Source organism: Nuphar pumila, chromosome 6, assembly GCF_984573655.1.
Source record: "Nuphar pumila chromosome 6, dmNupPumi1.hap1.1, whole genome shotgun sequence".
Taxonomy (NCBI): domain Eukaryota; kingdom Viridiplantae; phylum Streptophyta; class Magnoliopsida; order Nymphaeales; family Nymphaeaceae; genus Nuphar; species Nuphar pumila.
The window spans coordinates 22,878,862-22,897,651 of NC_143254.1; the positions used below are offsets into that span (position 1 = coordinate 22,878,862).

The 18,790-nt window shown below is 39.4% G+C and overlaps 1 protein-coding gene across 1 annotated transcript in view; it reads right to left on the minus strand.

The window, feature by feature from the left end:
* LOC149834322 (vacuolar cation/proton exchanger 3-like) overlaps nucleotides 1–18,790 on the minus strand; it is a 53,729-nt gene that overhangs the window by 20,105 nt on the left and 14,834 nt on the right. The window contains exon 8 of the mRNA XM_090011336.1: nucleotides 4,517–4,666. Within this exon, the coding sequence (XP_089867462.1) occupies nucleotides 4,517–4,666 (150 nt within the window). The remainder of the gene's footprint in view (nucleotides 1–4,516; nucleotides 4,667–18,790) is intronic.

Here is an 18,790-nt window from a genome sequence, read left to right on the forward strand (position 1 = left end):
CCTTCACGGTTTTCAGGTTTGGTTTATGCCCGTCGAGGAGCCCCTCCAACTCCATCTCACGAGGCTCCCCCTCTTTGACGATCCACACGTGAAAAGCATCCTATCCATCGTTGGGTTAGTTACAACAATTTTTCTCTTGACTTTCAGTTGTTTCTAACCAATGTGGCCAAAGAGAAAGAGCCGTCTACTTTCCATCAGGCAGCCCATTCTCGAGCTTGGGTTGAAGCTATGAACGAAGAAATGGCAGCACTTCATGAATGTCATACATGGGATATTGTTCCTCGACCTGTTGATAGAAATGTTGTTGGTTCCAAATGGGTTTACAAGATCAAGCGTAAACCAGATGGTAGCATTGAAAGATATAAAGCTCGCCTTGTTGCACGCGGATTCACACAACAATATGGGCAAGATTATGAGGAAACTTTTAGCCCTGTTGTCAAAATTGGCACCATTCGTGTGATCCTCACTTTGGCACTTCAGCATGGTTGGTCTCTTAGTCAGTTGGATGTCAAGAATGCGTTCCTACATGGGGACTTGAAGGAAGAGGTGTATATGGAGCAACCTCCTGGATATAGTGAACATGATGCGGCTACATGGGTTTGTAAATTGAGAAGGTCTCTTTATGGTTTAAAGCAGGCATCTCGGTCTTGGTTTGAGAGTTTCTCCATGGAAATTCAACAGCATGGCTTTTCTAAGAGTGTACTTGATCATTCTTTATTTATGTATAAGAATGATCATGTTACTACTTGGGTTCTTATATATGTTGATGACATCATTATCACTGGGAGTGATGATGCACATATTGCCTTGGTCAAGTCCTTACTCATGGCCAAATTTAAGATGAAGGACTTAGGCCCATTGCGATACTTCTTGGGAGTTGAAGTCGATAGGCAAGATGATCGACTCACTCTAAGTCAACACAAGTATACTCTTGACATTCTTCACACCACTGGTATGATTAATTGTAAACCTCTCAGCACCCCATCTGTCTTAAATCATAAGTTTAGTGCAAAAGAAGGCCAATTATATCATGATCCCACTTTATATCGCCGCATTGTTGGTATGTTGCAATATCTTACATTTACAAGACCTGACATTGCTTATGCTGTAAATCAAGCATCTCAGTTTATGCATGCTCCCATTGATTGTCATATGGAATGTATTAAGCGTATTCTCAGATATATGAAAGGGACTATTGGAGATGGATTGCTCTATCACAAAGATGAAAGCTTCACTACAGGACACCGTTTACTTACATATTGTGATGCAGATTGGGGTGGGGACCCTGATGAGCGTAGGTCGGTTTCAGGATATTGTGTTTTCATTGGCCCAAATATTGTCACTTGGAGTAGTAAGAAACAAAAGGCCATTGCTAAATCCAGCACTGAGGCAGAGTACAGGGCAATGGCAGCAGGGACAGCTGATGTCACTTGGGTACGGCATCTTCTTCAAGAGTTGAATGAACCCATCTCTTCCTCTCTGCTTTTATGTGATAATCAAAGTGCCATTAATATTTCTTTTAACCCTATTCATCATTGTCGCACGAAGCACATTGAGATTGATCAGCATTTTGTTAGACAAAAGATTGAAACAGAAGAAATTGAGGCTTCGTATGTCAGATCAGAAGACCAAGTGGCAGACATCTTCACCAAAGGATTGGTTAGTCATCAATTTTGGTTACTTAAGGGCAAGTTGAGCATGATTGAAGATCATCCTCAACTTGAGGGAGGCTGTTAAATATGTATATGTAAATGGATCTCGGGTCCAACTTGTAACCCGAGATCCACCTCGGGATTCACGCCAGGCGCTACTTGGCGGTGGCATACTGTAATTTACTTATATTTCATGTCTTGTATTGTACCACTTGTACAGCATATAAATATCAATGGAAAGGGGAGAAGACCCTATTGCCGCCCAACATTTTCTCTCTCTTCCCTCTTACCTCTCTCTCTATCTCTTGCTACGATAGTAAGGTGACTCTCACATCTGATTTCTAACACCATACATATATAACCTATGTCATAGGGACTCGGCTAGCAGGGTGCCGCACCCGCGTCGAGTTGGGTGCATTGATCGCACCCAGGGTCATTTTGGTCCATTTTTTTGCTTTTATTTTTGTTTTTTTTTTAATTTTGCCCTATGAAATGAGCTGCGGATGGTCCATTTTTTTTTGTTTTTAAAAAAAAAAAACATTTTGCCCTATGAAATGGGTTGTGGAATTTAAAAAAAATTATGGGGGGGGGAGGGGTGGGAGGGTGGCGGGGCTGCCCCCCTATAACCCCCCGCCAGGGGCGGCCCCCCTTGGACCCCCGCCCACGAGGGGAACCCCCGGACCCCCTTTATTATATATATATATATATATATATATATATATATATATATATATATATATATATATATATATTATTTTTTACATTTTTGCCACTGCCGCACCCCCGCACCCGGGTTTTTTGGAAGTGCCGAATCCCCGCACCCGCACCCACACCCATGTGACATTGTATATAACCTCTTTTTATCTATTAAAGTACAAAAATACCCTTGTATATAGATATATATATCACTGTCACCAATATCGGTGATGTTTTGAAAATATCGCGAGAAATACCGGTATTTTAAGGCATACGATTTAAAGGGAATATCTCAGGATATTTTCGAAATATCACCAAAAGAAAAAATATCATGAAATTATTGTAATAATATCATGATATTTTGGGAAGAAAAACTCTCTTATATTTTAAGTTTGCACTTCTTTTTTTTGTTTCTTTCATATTTTAAAAACCTTTAAAACTTGATTCTTTATATTTTTGGAAGAAAAATAATGCAAAATTTATTATTTTCTTATCTTTTTGTTATTATTTATATTTTCTAATTTTTTAAACTACCGAGATTTTTTCAACTTTTGAAAATCTCTCCGAGAAAAGCACTTCTCCAAGATAATACTTTGAAAGATATAGGTGACTGTGATATATACACACACACACAACAACAACAAGTGAACTGATTACAAACACAAGGTCTCTCTAAATCTGGACCCTCAATCCAATCCAAACCTCCATCTCTAACATATGAGACATGGGCCAAGCACACGCCTCCTTAATATCCTACTTAGGCCTACTTACCTTAGTTATTAAGTTACCTAAGGTAAGTTACTTTTATGATTACCATTTTCTTGGCTATCATTTTTTAGTGCCAAGAAAATTTAAAAACCCGACCTACTTGTTGCCAAAAAGTGTAAACTACAAAATGATTAAGTTGTTCAATTTAACCTTGTTCAATTTAACCATTAGTTATATGCTTGTTGCCAAGAAAAACTTAAGAACCCTATGGTTCCTAACTTCGTTTTTGCAGAAAGAAGCAAAAAACATCAAGAGGATGCCTTTAACCAAAAATTAATCGAAGGCAATTTTTTTTTGTTTCTATATATTTGATAGAATATTTTCTTTATGTGATCGATTCTAGTTAGTTTATTCTTAACTTCTTATATATTTGTCATCAAATTTTAGTCTTGTGTGTGTTGGTATACGCTGGATAAACAAATTGGTGTTTTTTAATTTTTTTTATTTTCTTCTTAAATATTTTGATAGACTACTTTCTTTGTTTAGTTAATTCCAATTGTTTTTGTTATTTATTTTTTTGGTCGAACTCTAGAGTTACACTTATATATATATATGTGTGTGTGTGTGTGTGTGTGTGTGTGTGATCTTATATTCTGTCGTAACTTGCAATATAGATATGTTTTTTCATGATTATTTGCAAGGGTTGCTCTTTATTTTTGCTTTATAATTTATGAAGTAGTTTATTTTAGTTGTAGATTTTTTAATTTTTTTAACCATAAACCTTGAAAAATATTGAGGCTTACGACTCATATGCCTTGAGCCTTATTTATACTTTTGAAGAATGCCTCGTTGTACCTCATGCCTTTGAAAACCTTGCTTCTAGCAAATCCACAAATGACAAGAAATATAGAAAATATCAAATAAAAGAAGAAATAAGAACTAGAAGATCACACCTAAAGAAGGTTCTGCTCTATGGTTCCTATAGCTTATGCCTTCAATCTACTTGATTAACTCCAAATTTTTAAAGAAAGTGCAGGACGACTCATCAAATTCGAAGTTACAAGTTATGAACAAATACTCATAGGCGATTCAAACCTGAATGGTTAGACTGCACAGTATTATTTCCACAAAAAGATTGTGGTACATTCAGGAACATCAAGTTTATTGTGGACAGGAAGTAACCTTAATAGAGATTGAATTATTGTGAATGTGGATGGTTAGACGGAACAGTATTATGTCCACAAAAAAATTGTGGTACATTCACGAACATCAAGTTTATTGCGGAAAGGAAGTAACTTTAATAGATATTAAATTATTGTGAATGTGGATAGAAGGCATGGTAAAAAAGCAAAGACCACAAGATGATAAATCACATCAATGATCACATGATATTGAAGAATACAATCCATGCATAAACATAGAGTACAAGACAAAAACAGTAGTATGCCAGATGTATTTACCTCTATGGCATCAACAAGGTATCCTGAAAGAATAGAGATCCATACTGTCAAAAGAGCAAGCCAAGAAATAGCCTCCCACTGATTTATCTCGGCCTCCTCCTCCTCCTCCTCCTCCTCCTGCAGGGAGCCTTCAACATTATCTGATATTTCCTGCAGTTTTTTTTTCAAATTCAAAAATTTAAGAAGGAAAACAGTTTTCTACTTGATAAATTTTAAACAAAGCACCAGGAAGGAGTGGAACATGAAAAGAGAAATTAATAAAACATCATTTTATTTGGCAGAAAAAAGGAAAGACATTATAGCTTTTACTTCAGTTTAGTTGTTTGCTAAGGTGGTTTTCCCACCACTGTTATTTTAGGTGCCGCTACTATTGCACTACAGACAAAGCTTTCAAGGAGTTCACCAATACAAAGGCCAAAAGAAACACAAACAGGTTTCCTAATAAATCAACAGCTTTTATCATCACACTTGGTAATAGAATCTAACCAACAAAAAGATGACTGGTAAATCAAGATAAGTTCTTACACTAAAGTACCAGTCATGTAACATTATAAAGGATTCTGATACAAAAGTTATTGAAGCAAAATAAGTTACATCAACATAAATGAGTACACATTTTATATACACAAGGAACTCAAACATATCATCGAACCAGAAAATAAAATACTCAATTTCACACTTGATAAATCATGTTTTCATACACCAACAAGAAAAGTTATGAGCTTGATGACAAACACGTCAACCAATCAACAGTTAACTATATGTGATACTGCACGAGATTATTCAAGCTTCAGTAGGCATCTAGCTATATAATTAGAGATATAAGGTTGAAAAAAAATCACAAAATAAAGTAAATACTGCCACTAAGAAAACATTTAATAGCAAGACCATCTAGTATACTTCATGGAAGCATGGCATCACAATAAGTACTCCCAGACCGAACTTAGCTCTAACTTCTAAGATTCAAAGGCCCAAATCTGACAGAAAGTATGTCTGTCATCAAAATAAAAACATAATTGTAGAAGAAAAAACTCAGAGAATACTCAGAAACGAGAGAGAGAGAGAAAGAACTTAGAAAAAAACATTAGGTCTAATCTCCTTTAGTTTAAATAGAGATTAGCCAAGAGAGCAAATTTACATTTGAGTCCCTCATTATTTATAAAATACCAAAAACTTTAAGAATAAATAAACTTTACTTTAGAGTGGTCGACTTATCTTAACACTCCCCCTCAAGCTGGAGCATAGATATCAATCATGCTAAGCATGCCCCAACATTTTGAGAATCTGGGCCTGGCAAGAGGCTTTGTAAAAATATCTGCAACTTGATCCTCGGATATTACATGCTTGGTAGAAATATGTCCAGCTTGAACCATATCTCTTATATAGTGACAGTCAACTTCAATATGTTTTGTCCTCTCATGAAATACCGGATTATTGGCTATATATGTAGTTGCCTTGTTATCACACATAATCACCATAGGTGATGAAACCTTCACTTGAAGATCGGTCAACACAGTTCGAACCCACATTAATTCAGCTGCCGTTTGGGTCATAGCTCTACATTCTGATTCGACACTCGACCTAAAAACCACGGTTTGCTTCTTGCTTCTCCAAGAAATTAGGTTACCTCCCACAAATATACAGAATCCTGTGGTAGATTTTTTATCCTCTACAGACCCAGCATAATCAGCATCAGAGTAAGCAACTACTTCCAGGGTACCCCCTTTCTTGAATAATAACCATTTTCTAGGAGAAGATTTTAAGTACCTGAGTATCATCATTGTAGCATTCCAGTGTACCTCAGTCGGTTTGTCCATGAATTGGCTAACCTTGCTTACAGCCAGAGCAATATCAGGTCTAGTCACTGTCACATATAATAACTTCCCTACCAGTGGGTGATAGCTCCTACTATCAACAGGTTTTGACCCCTCATCCAATAAATGAACTTTGTGATTCATGGGAATATTTGCTAGTTTAGCTCTCAACATTCCTATCTTTTTTAATAAATCAAGAACATACTTCCGTTGAGACAGAACTACACCCTCACTGCTCCTCGCCACTTTAATGCCCAGAAAGTATCTAAGGGAACCAAGGTCTTTTGTAACGAAATGTTTTTGAAGATGATCCTTCGTAGCTGCAATATCTTTCATGTTATCTCCTGTAAGGATGATGTCATCCACATATACCACCATAACAACTATGCCTGAGTTAGTTTTCTTAATAAATAATGTGTGGTCTGACGCTGACCTATTAAAACCAAACTTTGACATCACCTCAAACAACTTTTGAAACCATGCACGAGGACTTTGCTTTAGACCATATATCGCCTTTCTTAATCTGCACACATTCTGACACTCCCCCTCAACCACAAACGCAGAAGGTTGTTGCATGTAGACTGTCTCAGACAGATCCCCATATAGGAATGCATTTTTCATATCTAGTTGACACAAACTCCAACCACGATGAACGGCTACGGAGAGAACGAGACAAATGGTGCCCATCCGTGCTACGAGAGAAAATGTCTCAAAAAAATCAACACCATATGTCTGAGTATAACCTTTTGCTACTAACTGGGCCTTGTATCTTTCAATTGAACCATCTGAGTTGTACTTAATGGTATATATGAAAGTGCACTAGGATCGAGGCAACGAGCACTAGAGGGGGGTGAATAGTGCTTTTAAAACTTTCTGCGGAATATTGAAGGATTTTGCAAATCGAAAAGCAAACACACAAAGAACACAAGATTTTATCCTGGTTCGGTCAAACCCGACCTACATCCAGTCCCCAAGCAAAAACCGCTTGAGATTTTCCACTATCAACCTTGTAAACTACAAGATCACACAGACCATTACCGGTCCCACTTTCAGTAACAATCCCACTGAAAGCAAACAACTCCTTTACACCAAGGAGTCCTTCTTTTTACACAAAAGAAATAACAACTTACAATACAACCTATGAGCCTTCCTTTTGAATGCAAATGAGATGCAATTGGCTTTTGAGGTTGTTGAAACACTCTACTCACGAATTCACTATCTCTCAAAGTGATTTGAGTGAAAAACTGAAGTGAAAATATCACGTGAGTGAGAAAACATATACTTAATGAATATGAGTGAAAAGCAATAAGTAAATTATTCAAATCGATTGAATTCTTGTTTTTTTTTAGTGTAAAATGCACTCATATTTATAGTTCAAAGATTCCATACGTTGAGAGTATGAAAGAGTGTTAAAACAGTCCATTTTGAATGATCAAAACGTTTGAAAAATGAAAAGACACGCCTTTTTGAAGTTTCAGGAAAACGGCAAAATTAGTCGACTGAAACATCAGTTAGTCGACTAATAGTTAGTTATTAGTAGACTGACAGTTATCGTCGGTCGACTGATCTGTTAATCGAGCCGTTTGAAAATTTGAACTTTTGAAACTTAGTCGACTTGAGAAAAATTAGTCGACTGATAATATCATCAGTAGACTGAAAAACCTTTTAGTCGACTGCTGCTAAAAACTTCTGAAAAAACAAACATTTTGTTCGGTCGACTGATAAAAAGCATTAGTCGACTGCTGCTAAATTTTTTTCAGAAAACACATGTTCTGTTCAGTCGACTGATAAAACCATTAGTCGACTGCTGCTAATTTTCCAAAAAACAGACATTCTGTCCAGTCGACTGATAAAATCTTCGGTCGACTAATTTGACAATAATGATTTTTTAGAAAATATGGCGCGAAAGGATTAGTCGACTGATAAGTCTATTGGTCGACTAATAAACATGAAAATTTAAGAAAAGAGTTTTCTAAAAAGAGTTTCAAAAGAGTTTCTTTTAGAAAAGTTTTTCTAAAGACTTTTAAGGTGAAATGCAACCTAAATATGCACTCTAAGTAAGGCTCTTACAAGAATCTAAGACTTTTAATGAATTAAACATTTGCACACTAGTCTTCAAGGATTCTTCACCGAATTCTTCAATTTCTTCATAGCCTTAGCTGAAATGCAGTTGATTCTACTTGCTCATCATCAAAACCTTGTACTTGAAGTATCATGTATGGCTTCATTGTCGTAACAATATACTCATTTGCATCCAACAATGTCCGCATCCAATGGAGGATCAACAAGATCCCATGTCTGTTGAGACAGTAAAGCATCCATTTCATCTTGCATAGCCTGCTTCCACCTGCTATCGAGTACTGCCTTTTGATAATTCATAGGAATAGTTTCAGCAGATAAAGCTAAAATAAATGCTTTCATCTCATTACTAATTATGGCATGTGACACAAACTGAGACATAGGATATAAGGTACATTGTCGTGTCCCCTTTCGTAGAGTGATAGGTCTCTTATCATTAATAGAAATGTCATTACTATCAGGAGCACTTACCTCAAGAGAAGACGAAGATGGAGGCACTGGAAGAGGTGGAGTTCTACGCACATACATCAACGGAGGATTGTGAAACCGTGAGGTAGAATGAGTTGGAGGAGGTGTTAGGGGTACCGATTCCAAAAGAAAAGGAGGAACAGGAAGATGAAAGGAGTCATCTTGATCAGCTTGCATCCTAGCACCAGTACTGGAATAATATGGAATAGACTCCAAGAAAGATACATTTGCACTGACATACGCCCGACGAGAAATCGGATCATAACATCGATACCCCTTTTGATTTTTGGGATAGCCTATAAACATACACTTAGTGGCTTGAGTGGCTAATTTATCACGGTCAGGTCCGAATCTATACACAAAACAAACGCACCCAAATACCTTGGGCGAAAGAGAGAAGAGGGGTACATTAGGATACAGAATTTGTAAGGGAATTTGGTCGTCCACGGATGATGAAGGCATCGGTTGATCAAAAAACAAGTCGTGGTAACCGCATCACCCCAATATGAAGCAGGAACATTTGATTGAATCATAAGGGTGCGGGCTACATCAAGGAGATGCCTGTGTTTTCGCTCAGCCACCCCATTTTGTTGGGAAGTATAGGCACACGTGATTTGAGGTTGAATACCATGGTCCCGATAAAATTGCAACAGTGCTTTTGTTTTAAACTCAAAGGCATTATCAGTGCAGATAATCTTGACAACGGATTCAAACTGAGTTTTTATTTTAATAACCAATGATTTGAGAATACTAGGAACTTCAGATCTTTCTTTTATTAAGAACACCCAAGACAACTTTGAAAAATCATCGACAATAACAAGATAATAACAACATTGAGTCCTGGTAGGAATCTTACTAGGACCCCATACATCCGCATGAAGAAGTTCAAAGACTTTATGACTGGACTGACTCTGACTAGAAGGAAACGAACTCCTATATTGCTTGCCCAACTGACATGCTTCACACTGGAATGATGTAGTAGATGGAATTTGAGGAATGACACGACGAAGCTTCGACAAAGACGAATGTCTGAGACGACGATGCCACTGAACAGGACTCGAGAAATCATCGACTGCAGCATAAATGTTTCCCACAGGATGATGTAGATAGTAGACTCCATTTTCTTCATAGCCTCCACCAATCTTCTTCCCCGTCAGCAAATCCTGAAAATGACAACACACAAGATCAAATATCACCCTACAATTTAGCTCTTTTGTAAGGCAACTAACAGAGAGTAAACTTTGAGGAAATGAAAATGAAGGAGCATGAAGGACATTGTTCAATTGTAAAAAAGAAAATATAGAAACATTTCCCTGACTAATAACAAGGGAGGAACTCCCATCAGCTAATGAGACACCCTGATGTGCAGTAATAGCCTTTAGATCTGAAATTTTTTGAGAATTTTCGCATAGATGTCTAGATGAACCAGAGTCAATAATCCACTTACTATCATGGGGAGAAAGATGGTCTCCTGTTGAGTAGGTCACACCAGCTACAGGAGAAGAGGAACTTGAAGGACGATGAGCAACCAGTTAATCATATTTTGCACGACTAAGAGTAATACAATCACCGAGGAAAGTGGTGTCATTCGATACTTCTAGTTTAGTAACATTAGCTTTTAGAACATTAGGCTTCAATGGAGAAGAAGCAGGTCGTCAATGTTTATCCCAGCAACGATCTTCTAAATGTCCTGATTTTCCATAAAAAGTACATTGAAGTTTACCTCTACCTCCCATACCTCTTCCACGACCTCTTCCTCTAACATTCAGAGTATTTCCTCGTCCATAACTAGATAGAACAGCTAAAGCAGATAACTGAGATGCAGGCTGAGATTGTGGAAGAGAGATGACAAGTCTACTCAACCGATTGTATGCATTAGCAAGAGTAGGAACATCAGACCCGATTAACATTTGGACTTTAGCAACTGAGAACTCTGAAGATAGGCCTGTGAGGAACCGAGCAACCATAGTTTGTTCTTGATGATCGTTTTGTTTTGAACAACACAGTGGTCTATGAGCATTAAGTCTTTCAAAAGCAACTTTGACGGAGGCATAGTACTGGGCCAATGTCTGATCACCTTGCTGCAAATTATATATTTTTTGTTCAACTTGGAGAATACGACTCACATTAGTCTCTTGAGAGTACGTATCTCGAAGATTGTCCTACATCTGTTTAGTCGTATTGTAGTAAATTAGGCCATCTGCAATATGAGGTTCAATGTTATTCATGATCCATGACATAAGAATGTCATTATCTTCTTCCCAAGTAATGTATTTTCCTGTCCTATCATTTGGTTCAGATTCCATCAGTATGTGTTTTCTACGATGTTCAGACACCGACATCATAAATGTTCTGGACCACCGTGCATAGTTAGTTTCATTTAATTTCACATAAGACCCATAGGAGAAAGGATTTGTGAAGGCTTTATATTCCCTAATAGCCTCATTCTTGAAATCAGATTTAGAAACTTCACCCATCCTGATGAATAACACTCCCTTAGTAGTCACCACGAATAGTGCTGCTGCAATAAACTTCCACTTAAAAAATGTTAAATCTGATAGAGATCGGCTCCACACTATGCAGATCCACTACAATGATGGGTCTTCACCACGACATCAAATTTGCGATCAGATCTAAACCAACCAGAACAAATGAACTGATAAAAAAAACACGACTATTTAATATAAATTGTTCTTCACAACAACCAGATATGAGTGAACCAAAATAGAAGTATGCATGCCCACGACTGAAAAGTATATCAAATCTTCACTACATTCAGATTTGTGATCAGATCTGAACTACCCAGAGCATACGGTAAAAAAAAAGATCCACGATAATGGACTACATTTAACCTCCACAAAAAAAATTTACCGTCACCCACTTCACGACTTCAACACAATACCCATACCTGCATCCACTCAGTTTGGTCGACAGAGACCCATAGATCCATGTGACTTTTAGATCTAATTACAGATCTGAGTCATGACTCTTGTCAGACCTCGGATCTGTTATCATATTTGTACCACTCGTTAAAAAAAATGACACACCTTTTATATGATTCTCTTCACGTGAACCTTTTTATCTGATCCTCTTCACGTGATCTAATACCCTTCACACGAACTTTGACGCAAAACTCGAGATCGCGCTCCCCAAATCGACGGCTTTGATACCATGTAGAAGAAAAAACTCAGAGAATACTCAGAAACGAGAGAGAGAGAGAGAAAGAAAGAACTTAGAAAAAAACATTAGGTCTAATCTCCTTTAGTTTAAGTTAAATAGAGATTAGCCAAGAGAGCAAATTTACATTAGAGTCCCTCATTATTTATAAAATACCAAAAACAACTTTAAGAATAAATAAACTTTACTTAAAAGTGGTCGACTTATCTTAACGATAATATTCTTTATGAAGCAGATACACAAATTGATTGATCATGACTTTACACTCCTTAGGTTTTGATACATGGTAGAAACCTAAGTCACACGGACGCGGCTAAAAGGTCGACACAGCCGCGTCGACACGGGTGCGGCTTCAAACACAAGGCAGACACGGTCAACTAAGTGTCGGACTCGGTCAACACACTGGGGCTGAGTCCGTCCACATTTTGGACTCGATCAACTTTGACCAAGTCTATTTTTGTTCATTTATTAAAATTAATTTAGACTCGGGTCGGGTCCGGACCCGATCCAAATCCAAGACGGTATCGGGGTCGGGGCCCGACCCTTAAGAGGCTATACAGGGGGAGGGGTAAACGGTAGACCCCTCTCCGCCGATCACTCCCTCTCTCCCACCCGTCCCTTGCTACTCGTCCCCTTCAGGCTCGCCGACGACCCCAACCACCAGTCCTCTCAGGTATATCCCTCCTCCCTCTTTGTAAAGCCTATAAAAAAAATTGTGTCGGACAAAGACACGTGTCGAGGTTTGGTCTGCCGTGTCGGGCCCGGATCCGAGTCCGAGAGCCTGCATCTTTTAAAGACGTAGGTTGGGTAGGCAAGGGGAAAAACCCTTGCCCCTTCTCTTTCCTCTGCTTTGCCTCCCGTCCCACATCCCCTTCCTCTACGGCCACCGACGACTGGAGCCGCAGGAGAAACGAAGCCACAGGCGACCCTCCACCTTCGTCGACACCTTCTCAGCCAACGCCCTTTGTTCCCGACCTCGTCGGCCGCCTCCTCTCCTTCCTTCGTTGCCTTCCTTGCAGACACCGACAACCCACGATCGGGCTCCCCCTTCGGCAGGCATCCCCTTCTCTGACAGCCTCGTCGGCAACCCCCTACGAGCGACCCCGACCATCGCCACCCTTGCTCGAGCAGCTCGGCCGACGTCCCCGACACCGTTGTTGCTCTCCTCCTTCGTGCTCGCGTTCAAGCACCGCTCACCAGCGACATTCCCCATCGCTGCGGTCGCCCGCAGGTTGAACGATGGAGCCGGCTCGCTCTCCATAGCTTGAGCTTATGCTTACCTACGCCGCAGGCGTACAAGGATCGCAACCCCTCAAGGTATGGGATTCTTGCGTAAAAGGACAATGAACAGATAAATGCTAAAATAAGGAAAGATAATTAAAAATAAAAGAGGACGATGATATACGTATACGTATAAAATATATACGTATGTCTTTTAACTCAAGGACGCGGTTTTGCGATCATTGTCCTCTTTACTTTCTTTGCACATTACTTTTATGTTGCCCCACACTTTATGTGTCACGGCCTTTATGTTTTGTCTCTTTTAATTTCTGCACTTTCCTTTTTGTTGCCCCACGGTTTATACGCCAAGGCTTTCCTTTCTGTATGTTCTCCTACCTTGCATATTATTTGCTTACATGTCTAGTTAACCGAGGTACGATTTTGTACCTCGTGCATTGCCTTGGGTATGTCACTTGCTTGTGTGTTTGATTGGCTGAGGTATGGTTTTGTACCTCGTGCATTGCTTTCAGTAATCACATAATTGCCCGGCTATTTAGTGAGGTACCTTTTCGTACTTTATGCATTGCTTCTGAGGTTTTGCGCTCGACACACAGTTTTGGACTTTGGGAATCAATCATACTTTATCGTCGCACTGTAACGTGCATGTGCTTACTCTTTTGTTAGCTTGCACTCATTGAGTGCAGCTTCGAGCGTATTTCAACTTATTCTTTTGTCTTAAAAGGCATGATGCACACTTATGCACTTGGTTCTCCAAAAAGAATAACTTTTAGGCACCAACCTATTTTCGAAACGTATTGTTTCATAAAGCAAATTTCGAAGGCATTTGGCGAGATAGCGGCCGGATCTCCCAAATTGATGTGTTTGGGAGAAGTGTTTACAACTTTAGTTCGCATATCCGATACAGCTCAGATAACCCTATTTAAGGGCATGTGCATAAGATGGGCGAAGGTTCTACTGAGGAACATGTGTCATCGCTAGACCAGTGCCAGACCTAGTTATTGGGTTTTCTGGCCAACTAAGATAGTTGGCGTTTTTCCTTCCTTCGCGAGACGATTGCTGATGGATTTCTTTTGAGAAATCCATGTCCCTCTCCTCATAGTCGTACCCTTAGTCATACACGATATGTTGAACTACGATGAGCAGGATGAGAGGTCTATAGTAACCTCGAGGAGTGTTTTGGCACTTTCTATTAATCATGTAATATCGATGTTCACCTAACAGGCAAGAGGCTCGTGACGGTCTAAAGGACCTGAGCATGACAAATTTGAACTTGAATAGTTACACCATATCTTATCGGCAAAGCATTGTTGTGGGGATTTCCTTTTAAGAAATCCATACCCCTCTCATCGTAGTTGTACTTTTGAACATGTACTTTGCGTACTACGATGAGTAGGATGAGAGGTCTATATTTACCTTGAACGTGCAATGGCACGTGTTTGAGATCACAAAATGGTGATGTTGTTACCCTCACTATGAGTTGACCCCTCATCACGGTTGTACTTTTGAACAAGTACGTTGTGTACTTCGATGAGTAGGATGAGGTGTGTGGTTGCCTCGAACGTGTATTGGCACGTATAATTCACTAAATGGTGATTATGCGTCTTCACAGGCAAGATGCTCGAGTGGGTCAAAAGACCAGAGCATGTAGAATGAGACGACGGTTAAGAAAACTCCGTCATGCTCATTCGACACGGTTCATCAAGAGAGAGGATGGATGGTATAAAACTCCGATGGACAGGTCCTTTAATGGCAGTTGCGGGCAAAGGACTCGAATTCCCCAGTCATCGGAGTTAGGGAAAATGCTACAAAGATAACCTTCAGGCCACTTCTGCAGAAGTTTGGATGCATCCACGAGCCATGAATGCCTTTGGGGATTTACTCTCTTGGTCACTAGTTGTCCCCTTAGGAGCGGACTAAGTCAGTCATTCGGGGTAACATAAAATACATGGCATAATAGACCCCCGAATCGATCTCGGTTGTTTCTATGTTTAGTGCCTTGTGCATACCCACAACGGCCACTTATTAATTAGAACAAAATGTAAACTATTCACATCATAGAGATGTGTGTGCCGTGACTTGCTTGGGTTCCCTGTAATTCAGCGTACTACTCGTTGAGCTATGCATGCCTATTGTGGCGCTACTCTTGTTGGTTGAACTGGTTATGCAGTTCATCGTTAATAATTAGTTGTTCGTGCTAGTCAAATGCTTGTGACGATAGCATTATGCTAATTGCAATATATTAGCATGTGACTTGCTACTTGGTTGAACTATTCGTGCTTGTTGTAATATAGCACTTGTTGGCTTGCGTCTCTTATGACGAATGTGACTCCTTACAACTCGTAATCTACGAACTGTTTATATGACGAATGTAATTGCTCGCAGCTCGTAATCTACAAACTGTCTACAACTAGAACCAATGTAGTTGTTTGTCTTATAAGCTGCTTACCCCTTGTGGTTAATACATAATTGTTGTCGTGTGGTTGCTTAATCACGGGTAGCTTATGCTTGTTATGCAATGACTTGCACTTTATGATTAATATAGTTACTTGTCGGTGAACTGAAGAATTCAATGGTAATTGCATACATTGTGAGCTTCGTTATAAATGCTTATTCAGTTTCTATGCTTACTATGCTTGACTGCTTGGTGGAGTAGTTACTACCTGCCTATAGAATCAGTTGGACTGCTATAAATGCATATTTTACTTGTTCAATACTTTGTTCCTTACTGCTCTTGTATTTAGCTACTTGCTTTACTGGAGTTTTGCTTGTCATACTCGACAATATGTATGGTTAGCTCTGTTTTGTTTCTCCTGTTTAGTTGAGCAATTATCTTGCTTATTGCAGTCTTTGTTCCTCCTTGTCTTTTGCACCCCTACTAGTTTTTCGCGAAACTGACCCATTTCATGGACAGGTGGTGGACAGGTTGAGGCAGCTTGCGATGGCACGATGACGTGATGAGTTCAAGATGAGACCCTTTCTTTGACGTTTCGCTCTTAAGGACATTTCGATAAATTTGCATAAAAGTTTTCCTGAAAATCTCTTCTTTGCACAAGTCTTAAACTATTAAATAAAAATTGCATTTTCATAATCTATTTGATTTCTTAAATGTGCGGTGTTGCAAATCTGTTGTGCAAGAAAGTTTGTAATGTAATGCACCCAAGGTCCCTTGACTAGCTATTTCAAACAATTTTTTTTTGCTAAACTTCTATTTCAAACTCTGATAAATGATTGATTTCAAAGCTTTCAAACTTTTCATAAAAAGTTACAAGTCCTGGATTTTGGGGCGTTATACTCTTCCTCCGGCCCCCTGCCTCGTTCGTGTTTTGCGGTAGGGGGCGAAGGCCCCTGCCTCAGTTTCTTTTCTGGCAGGGGGTCTTCGGATTTGTTTTTCGGTAGAGGGCTCCGCCCCCTACCTCAATTTGTTTTTTCGGCAAGGGGCGGAGCACCCTACCTTTGTTTAGTTTTCCGAAAAGAGGCTTTGCCCCCTGCCTCAGTTCGGTTTTCCGATAGGGGGCGGAGCCCCCTACCTCCGTTTGGTTTTTCGACAAAGGGCTCTGCCCCCTGCCTCAGTTCGGTTTTCCGACAGGGGGCGGAGCCCCCTGCCTCAGTTGCAGCTTTTCGACAGAGGTCTGTTATTTTCTGTCAGGCACACAATGAGAGGGGTGAAGCTCCTTTTACTATTTTTTTGAAGTATTTATTAACTTCAGTAGAATTACTTTTTTATTTTTGCTTTAAAATTTATAATCTTATTATTGTTATATATATATTTAAATATATATATAGCCGTGTCCCCGTGTCCAAAATTTTCGAAATTGCTCGGCACCCGTGTCGCACCCATACCTGTACCCGTACCCACACCCATGTGACATAGGTAGAAACATCATGGACCATCTCGGTATCAAGTACTCATAATGATCAGCAGAATGGTCATATTTCTTCCAACAAAAGAAAAAAAATACTCATTTGTCATTTCCAGATAAATATACAGTGCAAAATTCTGGTAATAGTTGAAACAATCACTTGAAGATGTTAAAGAGCACCGACATGGGAGCCTAGAATATCAACTTGGAATATTTTTTAAAGATTCACCTTATGAAAAATGATATGTCTCACAGCTGATCACTTGCCAGAATATGTGATTTGAGAAAACATTTCCAAACAGAATAAATGGTTGAATACTTGAATGCCATCTTCACATATTAAAGAGTTAGGATCCAATGTACAACAAAAGTCTCCACAAAGGTAACATTATTAAATATCTCTAAAACTGACATGTATGTTATGGTTGTAGGTAGTATGGATACCTGAACTTTTGATAATGACTTTTCATATTTGTGTCTCTAAATTCCTATAGGAAGTACAAGAATAGAGGACTAACAAGAGTTCATAATATCCAACATGCTTGCAATGTCGTATTGACAATAACTGCTTTAGGCAGATGTTTGAGATAACAAGGTTGAAAGATGGCCTTGTTAAACATTTCACAATGGCACTTTCTAAACTATACAAAAGTCATAGGACAATTTATTTCTTACTTCAGTTTCAGGTGTTGTAGGATTTTGTCCACGTTTTTGCTTTCTACAAGTAGAAATAACCTAAAGATGAACTTTATCATGTTTGACATCAATCACAACCTTACACAGTTAGTACATCCAATGCTGCATCCAGAACCTATCGCTAGATTGCATTCTAGAACAAGCAAGTAGCTTGCATTGCTTATACAGATCTCCTTAACCCCACAAAATAAATTTTCCTATGTCAGGGATTCGGCCAGCCGGGTGCCGCACTCGCATCGACGCGATGCGGGTGCGGGTGCGGCAATCGGTGCGGTCAACGTACCCAAGGTCTTAAGTGTCTAATTTTGGACTTAAAAAAAATCCCAATGAAATGGGCTGGGAGGGGGATTAGGGCACCCCCCCCCTCCCGACCCCGATGCCTCCTCTTCTCCGTCTCCAACCCTGTGGCGCGGCGACTCCGGCACGGCAAGGTCTCTCTCTCTCTCTCTCTCTCTCTCTCTCTCTCTCTCTCTCTCTCTCTCTCTCTCTCTCTCTCTCTCTCTCTCTCCTTTTTTCCTCTTTTCTAAATTTGGGGTTTCTTTTTTCGTCATTTGCTCTCTTGGGGTTAGAGTTTTTCGGAGGATCTTTCCGGTTCGATCGCTTTTATGATCTTGGGTTAGGGGTTTTAGAGGGGTGGTTGTCGTTCTCCCAAGAATTCTTGGAGGATCTTTCCGATTTCATCGATTTTATGATCTTGGATTAGGGTTTTGTTTGAAGCATGTAGGAACACATTTAAGGCTCCAACTTTTTTAGTTGTTGACTTAGAAACTTCCCTCTCTTTGGCACATTGTGGAAGTTTTACAAAAACGAGACTAAAAAATTATCTGGAACATTTGATCTATTGCCCTATTTTCATTTTCCATATGGTACAAGTCATCTTTAAACACTCCCTAAACTCGATAAACTACAACTTTTCTTTGGAGACAACTGCATTTATG